Consider the following 14,735-nt stretch of genomic DNA (forward strand, 5'->3'; position numbering starts at 1 on the left):
TGGGGTATTTACAGTGTTCCATGGAGTATTTCTTTAGGAGCTGAATATAATATTGATACTGATAGTTCTCACTTCTTAGTACAGGCCGGCATTGTTCTCAGCACTACACATATATTAACTTTTTTGATCCCCCCACTAATATTGTGAGGTATGTAGTATTTTATTCCATTTTCCAGATAAGGAAGCTGCAACATAAAGATGTCAAGTAGTTTGATCAGGGTCACCCACAGCTGCTAATAAATAGCCGATATTCAAATAGGAGAAACTCCTTTCCAAAGCCCATTTTCTCAACCACTAGGGAAGTCAACCACTTGTTAAAACATATGCTGAGTTAAGCCACAAAATTCAACATGAAAATCTCAATTGACATCAGTGCTATGTTAGCTGATAATTTACTCCAGGTGTTTTTAAGTTTTATCACAGGCAGGTCTGTAATAATTTTTGCCTCAAAAGATGACATTTTACCTGACTATAAAATTGTTTTTGAAATTGAGCTAGATGTCGTCTTCTCTATCAGTGAGTAACAAAATGCTGTCAGAAGCCATATAAAATTATGTTCATTTATGAATTCCTACTGCCTGTATTTTGTATGTGATTAGAAGTGAGTAATTAATCATCTGGAAGTGAAGCTCCTTTGTAACAAAAGTGAATGTTTAAAAATACTAGACAGAAGTCCTAAGAGCAGTGTTTTGGCCATTTGGAATGAATACGCTTAGGCATATAGCTCCGGTTTGCTCTACAGCAGTGGGCACCTGCCATTAAAACTTACCTTCAAAAAAATAAAAAAATAAAACTTACCTTTAAATCACTCATTGTCTGATTTTTTTTATGCATCCAGGTATGATTTTTTTCCTCAACTTTCAGGCATTTAAACCCTGTGTCCTTTCTCTCCTCTCAAATATTCTCTTTCCTTGGTTATCTCTCAGCAGTGAGTGAGCAAAAACAAACATAGGTTTATGCCATAATGGAACTTAAAATTTCAGTGATGGGGAAAGCCATCATATAAGCAAATGTAAGACCACAATGATGACAAGTGAGTCAACATTCCAGGGAAGTTTTCCTGAACAGGTTTGAACTGAAGGATGACTAGGGATTAATCTAACAGAGAGGAGAGCTCTTCATATGTGGGGAACGGAATATGAAGTGTGTCTGGAGAGAGGTGAGTGTGAGAGATTGACTAAATGAAGGGAGGCTAGAATGGACTGATGAAGGGGCGGGGGTGTGTGGACACTGCACCCTGAGGCCAGAGAGGCAGAGCAGTGATCGTCAGAGACTTCATGTGCCGTAATTAGGAATTTTGTCTTCACCCTACGTGGAATACCTGGGGAAGTTAGTTTTCTTGCATGTTCACTGTTGTTTTAGACAGTTTAATGTGTTTTCTTTGACCACAGTTCCTGGTACTAGAGAATACTCTTTGTGCTTCTAAATGCATATAGAACTCAGCAGTTTCTGGCCAAAAAACAATAGTATCACATTATGAGAATCCTTGCTACTAATAGAGTAACACTGAAATGCTCTTAACTGGGAATCTATGACATTTTTAAGAATCCTGAAATAGAGTTGAGTTTCTCAGTTCTTAAATGATACTACCTTTTCATCTCTTTCTTCTTACAGTTGATAAACTATATTGAATAATGTTGAATTCAGATTGTAATTAAAAGATTATCTATTATAATGCAGACAAATTGGGCAATGAACATTTTCAAAGATACCGATTTTTAACATACCATGTAAAAAATTATGGTCTAACTTACATTCAGTAAAGTTCACAAGTCTTAAAGTCTTCATCAACCTAATGAATCTGTACATATGTAACCACTGTCCAGAACAAAATACAGGGCATTTTTAGCCCCTAAAACTTTAGTACCACCTCCCAAATTATAACCCCTCCCCCAGAGGTAATCACTGTTCTGTCTTCTAGTACCATAAATTAGTTTTGTCTGTTTTTGAACCATATAAATGAAATTATGCAGTATAAACTATATGATCTGGCTCTGTTTGCTCAGTATTGTCTGAGAGTCATCTGTACTGTTGTAACCTAATTGGTTTTTTTTTTCATTGCAATATATTTTACTATATAAATGTATCACAATTAATTCATCCTTTCTACGATTGACAAATACCATTTAAGTAATTAATAACCTGGTGAAATTAAAGTGTTTTATCTTGTTTGGGGATTATTTTGTTTTGCCTTCTGTTTGTAATTAAACAGCATATTGTTTTGTGGTATAAAATTATCTCAGCTTCTCAGGTTTCATAAGTATTACTGAAATATATGAGATAGCCATTTTATGGGTCAAAATTGGTTGAATGGTATTTTCCACCAGGCTGATGATCTGATCTTTCCTTCAGTGAGAGACCTTATAACTACTGTGAAAGCTCACCTATTCAGTTGTGAAGCACTTTTAAGAGTTTAGTAAACAGTGTTCCCTCCCTCTCCTGTTTCTTTAGATGAGGAACAGGAGGCACCGATGGTTTAGTGATTAGGCTGCTATTACAGAGAGGTTATTGAAAGAGTTGGGAATGGAAGCCAGGAATCCTGGTGTTCTTTTCCCCAGTTCTAGATACAAACTCAGCTTTCATTGTGTTGGTAATTTCAGTATATATGTGACTATACTGACCACCAACTTTAATGTAATATTATTTTGCAATTTTCCCTTAATATGGGTAATCAGTTTGGGGTGAATGGCTTCTTTGATCAACAAATTTTCATTTTCTCCAAGGCTATAGTGAAGCAGATTGCTGGTGGCTAAAATGTTACTTTAAATAGTGACTTAATATGAGATCATGAGTTTTATTACTTTTAGGAGAGGAAGTGAGTTACACTTTCCCCCAAAGTAGCCTACTTATGCTTTCAGTTCAGTTCAGTCGCTCAGTCGTGTCCGACTCTCCGCGACCCCATGAATCACAGCACGCCAGGCCTCCCTGTCCATCACCAACTCCCGGAGTTCACTCAAACTCATGTCCACAGAGTCGGTGATGCCATCCAGCCATCTCATTCTCTGTCGTCCCCTTCTCCTCCCGCCCCCAACCTTTCCTAGCATCAGAGTCTTTTCCAGTGAGTCAACTCGTCGCATGAGGTGGCCAGAGTATTGCAGTTTCAGCTTTAGCATCAGTCCTTCCAAAGAACACCCAGGATTGATCTCCTTTAGAATGGACTGGTTGGATCTCCTTGCAGTACAAGGGACTCTCAAGAGTCTTCTCCAACACCACAGTTAAAGTCTCAATTTTTCGGTAAAAAATGAGTTAGGCGAATACGGTGTCTTTATTGAAATCTTTTTGTTCTTAAGCCTGTTTTAAAAGTCATTTTTTCTTAAGCAATAGTATTTAAAATTACAAAAACAGTCTTTGAGGTTTTCTACTACTTAATACAACTAAAATAAGATTTGTTTGAGAATTCCTTGGACAGCAAGATCAAACCAGTCAATTGTAAAGGAAAAGATCCTGATGCTAAGAAAAACTGAGGGCAGGAGGAAAGGGGGCAATAGAGGATGAGATGGTTGGATGGCATCATCGACTCAATGGACATGAGTTTGAGCAAACTCCTAGAGATAGTGAAGGACAAGGAAGCCTGATGTGCTGCAGTCCGTGAGATCACAAAGGTTTGGACACAACTGAGCAACTGAACAGTAACAACAAAATAAGATTAGTATGACTCTTGAGAAATTAATTTATATCTATTTTGTAAGAATTGTTTGAAGGCCCACCTGCCCTGCTTTTATGAACTTCATGGGATATCAGCATTTGGCAGGACTCACATTTATTGAAATAGATATACACCATTGGTACTCCCAGCCTACTTAATAGCAGGTGGATCTTAAAAAGGACTAATGCTAAATCTCTCAGTTAGATAATTCACAAGTGAACTGAAACTCGGGCGTGTTTTAGCAGATAGTTCAGAATTTAACTATCCTGAAGTTTATAGCTTGTGTGCAATGGGACAAAATTATGAATTTTGGTCACTGATGCTTTATGACAAAACAACAGAAAACTCTTTAAGTTTTAGGAACCAAATAAAGCACTTTTACATTGAATATTCATTTTTTTAAAAAACCTGTAATTAACTACCCAAATTAGGAATTCTTAAGAGCAATTTATTCACTGATTTTAATTTGAAGTAACTCCCCTCCTTTTTATTATGAAGAGAAAATGAAAAAAACCTGATTACCTCACTTTACCTTCCTGGCTGTGCTTAGTCCTTACCTGACTTTTCTAGGTTTATGGCACCCTTGTTCTTATCTCAGTTCTCTTTTTTCCCTTTCAGTGTCCATTTCAGTCTTTCTTTGATTATCACCTCTTTTCTTCTAAATTTGTGGTGTCTTATTAGGGAACCCGACACTGTTCATGGGCATTTGGACTGCAGTTTGTGTTCCTTAGCCCATGTGTGCCCAGCCTACCCAGTTTTGACTATCAGTTGGCAACACTTAAGTATTAAACCTGTGAGGATCTGGGACCTACCAGTCATTGATGAAAGTTTTGTTTTGTTTACTTGGAGCTGGTTTTTTATGTTACTGAACAGCCCCTTTGTATAGTCAGCCTTCAGCATGTCCCTGTGCAATCTAGTTCCTACCTCTCAGATTGTCCATGTAGTAGACATTTTATTTAGCACCTACTAGTTTAGAGACTTGGGTTTGATCCCTGGGTTGGGAAGATCCCCTGGAGGAGGTCATGGCAATCCACTCCAGTATTCTTGCCTAGAGAATCCCATGGACAGAGGAGCCTGGAGGGCTACAGTCCACGGGGTCACAAAGAGTTGGACATCACTGAAGTGACTTCACACACACACAGTTTATACTTTCATGTTATCTTTAGACAGTAGAATTCAGATTTCATCTGTTGGCCTAGAAAATGTTAACTAGAAGGACTTCTGAGTACCTTGTGTATTTGGATTGTTTATTATCCACTTTTAACCTGTTTCTTTACCTTAAATCCTATGATTTCTGGGTTTTAAAACTTAACATTTAGTGCACAGTTTCTCTACTTTAGCACTATTTTAGGATGCATACTTTTGTTGAAGGAGGCTGTCATATGCATTGAAGGATGTTTAGCCTCACCCTGGCCTCTAACTACAAGGTGCCAGTAGCATCAGTCCCTGGTTGTGGTAGCCAAATGTGCCCTAGAGGGCACAGTTGCTCTCAACTGAGAACCACTGGTTCAGGGTCTTCCAGGTTATTTTTCCACTTCTGCAATGATCTCCTCATAGATATAGGGAATGGTTCTAGAACTACAAATGCATGTTTATCTACAGTGGTTAGAGAGTGGCAGCTTAAGGGTCATGCCATTCATTAAATTATTCAGTGTACATTTATTGAATGTCTTCCAGATACCTTGATAGATGTTAGAAAGAGAAAGATGAATAAAACATGGTCGTGGTACCTATCTTCGTACATTAGTGATTCAGTTCAGTTCAGTCGCTCAGTCGTGTCTGACTCTCTGCGACCCCATGAATCACAGCACGCCAGGTCTTCCTGTCCATCGCCAACTCCCGGAGTTCACCCAAACTCATGTCCGTAGAGTCGGTGATGCCATCCAGCCATCTCATTCTCTGTCATCCCCTTCTCCTCCCGCCCCCAACCTTTCCCAGCATCAGAGTCTTTTCCAGTGAGTCAACTCGTCGCATGCGGTGGCCAAAGTATTACAGTTTCAGCTTTAGCATCAGTCCCTCCAATGAACACCCAGGATTGATCTCCTCTAGAATGGACTGGTTGGATTTCCTTGCAGTCCAAGGGACTCTCAAGAGTCTTCTCCAGCACCACAGTTCAAAAGCATCAATTCTTCGGCGCTCAGCCCTCTTCACAGTCCAACTCTCACATCCATACATGACCACGGGAAAAACCATAGCCTTGACTAGACGGACCTTGGTTGGCAAAGTAATGTCTCTACTTTTTAATATACTATCAAGGTTGGTCATAACTTTCCTTCCAAGGAGTAAGTGTCTTTTAATTTCATGGCTGCAATCAGCATCTGCAGTGATTTTGGAGCCCAAAAAAATAAAGTCTGACACTGTTTCCACTGTTTCCCCATCTATTTCCCATGAAGTGATGGGGCCAGATGCCATGATCTTTGTTTTCTGAATGTTGAGCTTCAAGCCAACCTTTTCACTCTCCTCTTTCACTTTCATCAAGAGGCTTTTGAGTTCCTCTTCACTTTCTGCCATAAGGGTGATGTCATCTGCATATCTGAGTTTTTGATATTTCTCCCAGCAATCTTGATTCCAGCTTGTGCTTCTTCCAGCCCAGCGTTCCTCATGATGTACTCTGCATATAAGTTAAATAAGCAGGGTGACAATATACAGCCTTGACATACTCCTTTTCCTATTTGGAACCAGTCTGTTGTTCTATGTACAGTTCTGACTGTTGCTTCCTGACCTGCATACAGGTTTCTCAAGAGGCAGGTCAGGTGGTCTGGTATTACCATCTCTTTCAGAATTTTCCACAGGTTTTTATTGTGATCCACACAGTCAAAGGTTTTGGCATAGTCAATGAAGCAGAAATAGATGGTTTTCTGGAACTCTCTTGCTTTCTTCATGATCCAGCGGATGTTGGCAATTTGATCTGGTGCCTCTGCCTTTTCTAAAACCTGCTTGAACATCTGGGAGTTCAGGGTTCACATATTGCTGAAGCCTGGCTTGGAGAATTTTGAGCATGACTTTACTAGCGTGTGAGATGAGTGCAATTGTGCGGTAGTTTGAGCATTCTTTGGCACTTCCTTTCTTTGGGATTGGAATGAAGACTGATCTTTTCCAGCCCTGTGGCCACTGCTGAGTTTTCCAAATTTGCTGGCATATTGAGTGCAGCACTTTCACAGCATCATCTTTCAAGATTTGAAATAGCTCAACTGGAATTCCATCACCTCCACTAGCATTGTTCGTAGCGATGCTTTCTAAGGCCCACTTGACTTCACATTCCAAGATGTCTGGCTCTAGGTCAGTGATCACGTTATCAGATTACTATGTCTTAATAGGGTGCTGTGTCTTGTACAGAGAAAGAAAGGTGTAGTGCTGTGCGTGTAGCAGATTTAATACTGAATGTCTGTTGATAATTGACTGACCGTCCTTATATAATAGAATGAGCATGGACTCTGTAATCAGACACATTCGGATCATAGTTTGTTCTTCACTACTTTGTCATATAACCTTGAGGAAATTATTTAACATTTCTGAAGATCAAATGATAAAACATTACAGTCTTTGGTAAATCCCAAACTCACATAAATGTGTCAACGAATAGTGGTGCTGTTGTTATTTATTCAGTTCAGTTCAGTTGCTTAGTTATGTCCGACTCTTTGCGACCCTGTGGACTACAGCACACCAGGCTTCCCTGTCCATCACCAATTCCCAAAGCTTGCTCAGACTCAAGTCCATCAAGTCAGTGATGCCATCCAACCATCTCATCCTCTGTCACCCCCTTCTCCTCCTGCCTTCAGTCTTTCCCAACATCAGGGTCTTTTCCAATGAGTCACTTCTTCACATCTGGTGGCCAAAGTATTGGAACTTCAGCTTCAGCATCAGTCCTTCCAATGAATATTCAGGACTGATTTCCTTTAGAATTGAATGGTTTGCTCTCCTTGCAGTCCAAGGGACTCTCAAGAGTCGTCTCCAACACCACAGTTCAAAAGCATGAGTTCTTCAGTGCTCAGCTTTCTTTATGAGAGAAAAGCTCTCACATCCATACATGACTACTGGAAAAACCATAGCTTTGACTGGATGGACCTTTGTCAGAAAAGTAATGGTTGCTTTTTAATATGCTGTCTAGGTTGCTCATAGCTTTTCTCCCAGGGAGTAAGTGTCTTTTAATTTCATGGCTGCAGTCACCACCTGCAGTGATTTTGGAGCCCAAGAAAATAAAGTCAGTCACTATTTCCATTGTTTCCCCATCTATTTGCCGTGAAGTGATGGGACCGGATGCCATGATCTTAGTTTTTTGAATGTTGAGTTTTAAGCCAGCTTTTTCACTCTCCTCTTTCACTTTCATCAGAGGCTCTTCAGTTCCTCTTTGCCTTATGCCATAAGGGTGGTGTCATCTGCATATCTGAGTTTTTGATATTTCTCCCAGCAGTCTTGATTCCAACTTGTGCTTCAGTCAGCCCAGCATTTTGCATGATGTACTCTGCATGTAAGTTAAATAAGCAGGGTGACAATATACAGCCTTGATGTACTCCTTTCCCAATTTGGAACCAGTCTGTTGTTCCATGTCTGGTTCTAACTGTTGCTTCCTGACCTGTATACAGATGTCTCGGGGGCCAGGTAAGGTGGTTTGGTATTCCCATCTCTTTCAGAATTTTCCACAGTTTGTTGTGATCCACACAGTCAAAGGCTTTGGCGTAGTCAATAAAGTAGATGTTTTTCTGACACTCTCTTGCTTTTTCTGTGATCCAGAGGATGTTGGCAATTTGATCTCTGGTTCCTCTCCCTTTTCTATATTACTACCTATTATAGAAAGGATCCCTGAATGTCTAATCTTGAATGAATGAGTGACAGATCTATGTAGATAAAGTTTTTTTTTAAATGGAATTAATGGATTGTCTTTCTTGGCAAGGAAGGCAGCTGTCCAAGTCAGCTACCACTGAAATTGCCTCCATAGTAGGAGCCAGAGGTTGAGGGCTAGAGGTGTAAGGATCCATGAGACTTGCAAAAGAGAGCTATTTGAGAGAATCATGTATCACATTTGCAGAAAGGACTTAGAAAAGGTTTTATAGGCAGTGTGGTCAGATAGGAATTCAAATAAGAGAATTTAAGACAGACTGGAACACTTGGTCAGTTAATTGAATGTGGAAGCTCTTAAAGGGTTCAGCTGAATTCTCCTCAAGCGTTTCTCTTCACATTGCTCTCTTCTCTGAATTCTAGATTATTGTCTGTACCTTTTGTTTTTCATATTTAAACTTATCCTACCTCGTATTAGTACTCAAATCTTCATAGAACTGCCTTATCTTCAGAGCCATATTAGAGGCTAGGTGAAGACAAGAACGATGTAATTATACAGATGTTTTTCAGATTCATGTACCTATTAGCAATACTCCTGTATTTGTGGAATGAAAGAGTGCACTCTGCTCTCCTCTTTGACCTTCATCAAGAGGCTCTTTAATTCCTCTTTGCTTTCTGCCTAGGGTGGTGTCATTTGCGTATCTGAGGTTGTTGATATTTCTCCCTGCAGTCTGTATTCCAGCTTGTGATTCATCCAGCCCACCATTTTGCATGATACAGTCCACATACAAGTTAAATAAGCAGGGAGACAGTACATAGCCTTTTTGTACTTCTTTCCCATATTGGAACCAGTCAGTTGTTCCATGTAAGATTCTAACTGTTGCTTCTCGACCCGCATATAGGTTTCTCAGGAAACAGGTAAGGTGGTCTGGTATTCCAGTCTCCAAGAATTTTCCAGTTTGTTGTGATCTACACCATCAAAGGTTTTAGTGTAGTCAATGAAGGAGATGTTTTTCTGGGATTCCCTTGCTTTCTCCATGACCCAACGAATGTTGGCAATTTGATCTCTTGTTCCTCTCCCTCTTTGAAACCCAGCATGTACATCTGGAAGCTTTTGGTATAAGTACTGCTTAAGGCTTCCCTAGTGGCTCAGTCAGTAAAGAATCATCCTGCAATGTGGGAGACCTGAGTTGGATCCCTCGGTTGGGAAGTTCCCCTGGAGAAGGGCATGGCAACCCACTCCAGTATTCTTGCCTGGAGAATCCCCATGGACAGAGGTGCCTGGTGGGCTGCAGTCTATGGGGGTCACAAAGAGTCAGATACGATTGAGTGACTAAGCACACAACACAAGCCTAGCTTGAAGGATTTTGAGCATAACCTTACTAGCATGTGAAATGAATGCAATTGTATGGTAGTTTGAACATTCTTTGGCATTTCCCTTCTTTGGGATTGGAATGAAAACTGACCTTTTCCAGTCCTGTGGCCACTGCTGAGTTTTTTTAATTTGCTGACATATTGAGTGCAGCACTTTAACAGCATCATCTTTTAGGGTTTTAAATAACTCAGCTGAAATTCCATCATCTTTGTTAGTAGTACTGCTTCCTAAGGCCCACTTGACTTCATACTCCAGGATATCTGGCTCTAGGTGAGTGACCATAATATTGTGGTTATCTGGGTCATTAAAACCCTATAGTTCTTCTGTGTATTCTTGCTGCCTCTTCTTCATCTCTTCTGTTAGGGGCTTACTGTTTATGTCCTTTATCATGCCTATCCTTGATTGAAATGTTCCCTTGATATCTCCAATTTTCTTGAGATTGCTAGTCTTTCCTATTCTATTGTTTTCCTCTATTTCTTTGCATTTTTCATTTAAGAAGTCCTTCTTACCACTCCTTGCTATTCTGTGGAACTCCACATTGAGTTGGATATATCTTTTCCTTTCTCCCTTGCCTTTCACGTCTCTTCTTTCCTCAGCTGTTTGTAAAGTCTCCTCAATCACCTTGCCTTCTTTCATTACTTTGTCTTCAGGATGGTTTTGGTCACCACCTCCTGTACAGTGTTATGAACCTCTGTACATAGTTCTTCAGGCCCTCTGTCCACCACATCTAATCCCTTGAATCTATTCGTCACATCCACTGCATAATCATAAGGGATTTGATTAGGTCATACCTGAATGGCCTAGTGGGTTTCCCTACTTTCTTCAATATAAGCCTGAATTTTGCAGTAAGGAGCTCATGATCTGAGCCACAGTCAGCTCCCAGTCTTGTTTTTGCTGACTGTGTAGAGCATCTCCATCTTTGGCTGCAAAGAATATAATCAGTCTGATTTCAGTATTTCCCATTTGGTGATTTCCATGTGTAGTCATCTCTTGGGTTGTTGGAAAAGAGTATTTACTATGACCAGTGTGTTCTCTTGACAAAACTCTGTTAGCCTTTGCCCTGCTTCATTTTGTACTCCCAAGTCCAATAACTTGCCTGTTATTCCAGGTATCTTTTGACTTCCTAGTTTTGCATTCCAGTCCCCTGTGGTGAAAATGATACCATTTTTGGTGTTAACTCTATAAGGTGTTGTAGGTCTTTATAGAGGTAGTCAACTTCAGCTTCTTCAGCATTAGTGGCTGGGGCATAGACTCAGATTACTGTGATGTTGAATGGTTTGCCTAGGAAATGAACTGAGATCATGCTGTTATTTTTGAGATTGCACCCAAGTACTGCATTTTGGACTCTTATTGACTTTGAGGGCTACTCCATTTCTTCTAAGGGATTCTTGCCCACAGTAGTAAATATAATAGTCACCTGAGTTAAATGCTCCCATCACCCATTTTAGTTCACTGATTCCTAAGATGTCAGTGTTGATCACGTCTGATTTACCTTAATTCATGGACCTAACATTTCATGTTCCTATGCAGTATTATTTATAGTATTGGACATTATTTTCACCACCAGACACAACCACAGCTGAGTATTGTTCCTGCTTTGGCCCAGCCACTACATTCTTACTGGAGCTATTAGTAATTGCCCTCAGCTCTTCCCTAGTAGCATATTGAACACCTTCCAACCTGGGGTGCTCATCTTCCAGTGTTGTATCTTTTTGCCTTTTCACACTGTCCATGAAGTTCTCCAGGCAAAAATACTGGAGTGGGTTGCCATTCTCTCCTCCAGTGGACCACATTTTGTCAGAACTCTTCACTATGACTTGTCTGTCTTGGGTGGCCCTGCATAGCATGGCTCATAACTTCAGTGAGCTGTGCAAGCCCTTTTGCCACAGCAAGGCTGTGATCCATGGAGGAGAAAGGGAAAACTGACCTCTCCTTGTATGATATATCGTACATAGTGGGCTTCCCTGGTGGTGCTAGTGATAAAGTATCCTCTGCCAATACAGGTTGGACGTAAGAGGAGGGCACGGCAACCCACTCCAGTATTCTTGCCGGGAAGATCCCATGGACAGAGGAGCCTGGCAGACTGCTGTCCATGTGGTTGCACAGAGTTGGATGTGACTGAAGCTACTTACCTCGTATGCACATCCTATGTAGTAATTAAGTTTTTAAAAGACTTGGCAAGAAAAATTTTGATTTTCTTTAATGTTAACCTGTGTTGTTTAGTTGCTAAGTCATGTCCATCTCTTTGCGACCCCATGGACTGCAGCCTGCCAGTCTCCTCTGTCCATGGGATTTCCCAGGCAAGAATACTGGAGTGGATTGCTGTTTCCTTCTTCAGGGGATCTTCCAGATGCAGGGATCGAACCCACGCCTCCTGCATTGCAGATGGATTCTTTACTGCTGAGCCACCAGGGAAGTCCTATCTTAACCTATAGCCTAAAATTAAGAAAATCAGCTAATTAATATTCAGTGATATTACTAAAACATGCTTGAATGTATACTTATCATTTATTTAATTTAAAATGTTTTTGATATAGATAAGAGAGTGTTGTCCTTTTACTGTGGCTATCTTTATATATAGTGTCAGATTTCAAGATTCTGTTGGCTTTGAAAGTGTCTTGGATTTTACTTTGATATTAATTATACCATGAAAGTATATCCTTTCTATGAAATCTACATGCTTTGGTAGAGTTGAGTATTCAGATTATTTGTATATATTATCTCATATCTGTAATAAACTTTGATCATCTAAATGGTTTGACGCTAAGGATTTTTACAGCCAATTTGGTGTATATACATTCTTATAGAAGTGACCATGTCTAGCCTGACCAAAATTTAATAATATATTATTTTAATATTTAAAATGTGTTTTCCAAAGATTGTTGCAAAATTATAAAAGTTTAAAGACCCTTCAGAATGCTTTTTATATAATAAGCAGTTTGCTTCATCTGGCATCTTTGTTATTTCTTTTGTTTTGATTTTATTAACACAGAAAAGCTTCACTGGCCTGAGCAAGAGCTTGCTAAGAAGTCCATTCTAAATGCAGAAGCATCCTTGATCATTGACAGCAAAAGAAGCATTTCACATTTATCTCCTGGAATACTGAAGGACATTTTCACAACTGGAACCAGTAGTTACAATGTCCTACTACAGAGCAAAGAGGAGAAAAAGCATCATTCACAAAAACAGCCTTCTTCTACTGGCTCCAAAAGATGTAGAAAACCCTACAAATCTCCTAGCTCTTCACGTAGTAAAGATCTTCGCAAGATGAAAGCCCCAGTGCCTGTGATGAGCAGTAGTACTTGGTACTGCCTAGAAAGGCAGCCTGCTGTGTTTGTCACTAGTTCAGTGTCAAGTCCTGTAAAGTTTACGCATGATATCTCTGTTACAGGAAACACCATAGTACTGCCATCTAAACCCAAAAATGAAAGAAAGGTGAAGCGACACCTTTTCTCCACACTTCCAAAGCCAAAGCCACAGCCTCTGCTGTCGAGAAGTTTTGAAAAAGGAGATGATTTTTCTGGAAAGAAATTTTGTATACTGACTGCCATAAAGCCCACCAACTTGGAGAAAGAAAAACTGAGGTTCTTCAAGTCCGACTACACCTACAATCCTCAGTTTGAGTATGCTCATCCCTCTCTGCCAAGCGTATTGGCCAAGCACAGCAATGCATCTGATCGATTTCTTAAGCAGGTAAAATGCTATTTCAGTCGTGTGATTTCACTTTATGTAGTGAAAACAATTATTTGCTATCTTATAGAAAGCCAAAAAAGTTCTAAAATACTCCAATTATTTATAGTTATCTCCCATCTAGGATACATAAATATGTGACAAGAAATCTCTAGGTGAGTGTCAACCCATATTTAAATTACTTGGCTCTAATCAAAATTTATAAAGAATCTACTATGTAAACATTGTGTCAGGAAGCAACTATATTAGGAAAAAAGTTTCAGATTCTGACTCATTTGGGATTTACAGACTTGTGGCCCTTTCATAAATCCACATACAAGTGTTTGTGTTTTCTTTTTGATTTTGAATGCATTAGATGGAACATGCATATCTCTGCTTCTCCCTATTGTATTACATTCACAGCTTGCTTAGGCCCCAAACGGCATTTTGGGGACTGAGGCTTGAAACTTGCCAAAGAAATTTTTAATGCTTTACGGAAATTTTTAACAATCATAAAATAACTATTTCAGTATTCACTTAAAGAAGAAAATAATGGAATTTTTTAAATTACCTTCAGGGTTCACAAATCATGATGCAGATGATAAAAGCATCTCTTTCCAGTTGCTCAATTTAGATATTTAGCACATAGTTTTGTGTGTTAAGGTCTTATGAACTTCAAAATCTGCTTAAGTTTTTGAGGAGAAATTGGCTGATATTTAGCTTCAGGGTGTAGAGCTAAAATCTTAAGAGCAGACTACATTTGGTTAAATTTACTGTGTATAGGGTTTTTATAATGCATTAGGTTCAACTTGGCTTCATCACTGGTTGAAAATCTGTAGGCTCCATGAAGCTGCATGATTCCATTTGTCTTTAGCAGATGCCCTGTTTTAGCATTTTGCTGCAGTGCAAGTTCTTTCGACTTGTGGCCAGCAAATGTTTTTATTGTTTGTTATAGATTATATGAAATCTGACCAGTCTTTTAAAGCTTTTTCTTTCTTTCTTTTAGTTTCTCAGGAAAGTGCATCCCCCCTTTTAATTGGAGTATAGTTGATTTATAGTATTGTTTCAGGTGTACAGAAAAGTATATCTGTTCTACATGAATCCACTCTTTTTTAGATTCTTTCCCCATATAGGTTATTATAGAGTATTGAGCAGAGATCCCTGTGCTATACAGTAGGTCTGGGGTCACACAGAGTCGGACACGACTGACGTGACTTAGCAGCAGCAGCAGCAGCAGTGTGTATTACATTCCCTTAAAATTGACAGTAT

The 14,735-nt window shown here is 39.6% G+C and overlaps 1 protein-coding gene across 3 annotated transcripts in view; it reads left to right on the top strand.

The window, feature by feature from the left end:
- The window catches only part of MATCAP2 (microtubule associated tyrosine carboxypeptidase 2), a 95,145-nt gene that overhangs the window by 27,680 nt on the left and 52,730 nt on the right, over positions 1-14,735 (top strand). For all 3 annotated transcript variants that reach the window (XM_055420879.2, XM_088834583.1, XM_055420878.2), the window contains one exon: positions 12,790-13,490. In XM_055420879.2, coding sequence (XP_055276854.1) covers positions 13,065-13,490 — 426 coding nt within the window. In that variant the 5' untranslated portion in view covers positions 12,790-13,064. The remainder of the gene's footprint in view (positions 1-12,789; positions 13,491-14,735) is intronic.

Source organism: Moschus berezovskii, chromosome 3 (assembly GCF_049115385.1).
Source record: "Moschus berezovskii isolate FMDL1 chromosome 3, NW_MosBer_1.0, whole genome shotgun sequence".
Taxonomy (NCBI): domain Eukaryota; kingdom Metazoa; phylum Chordata; class Mammalia; order Artiodactyla; family Moschidae; genus Moschus; species Moschus berezovskii.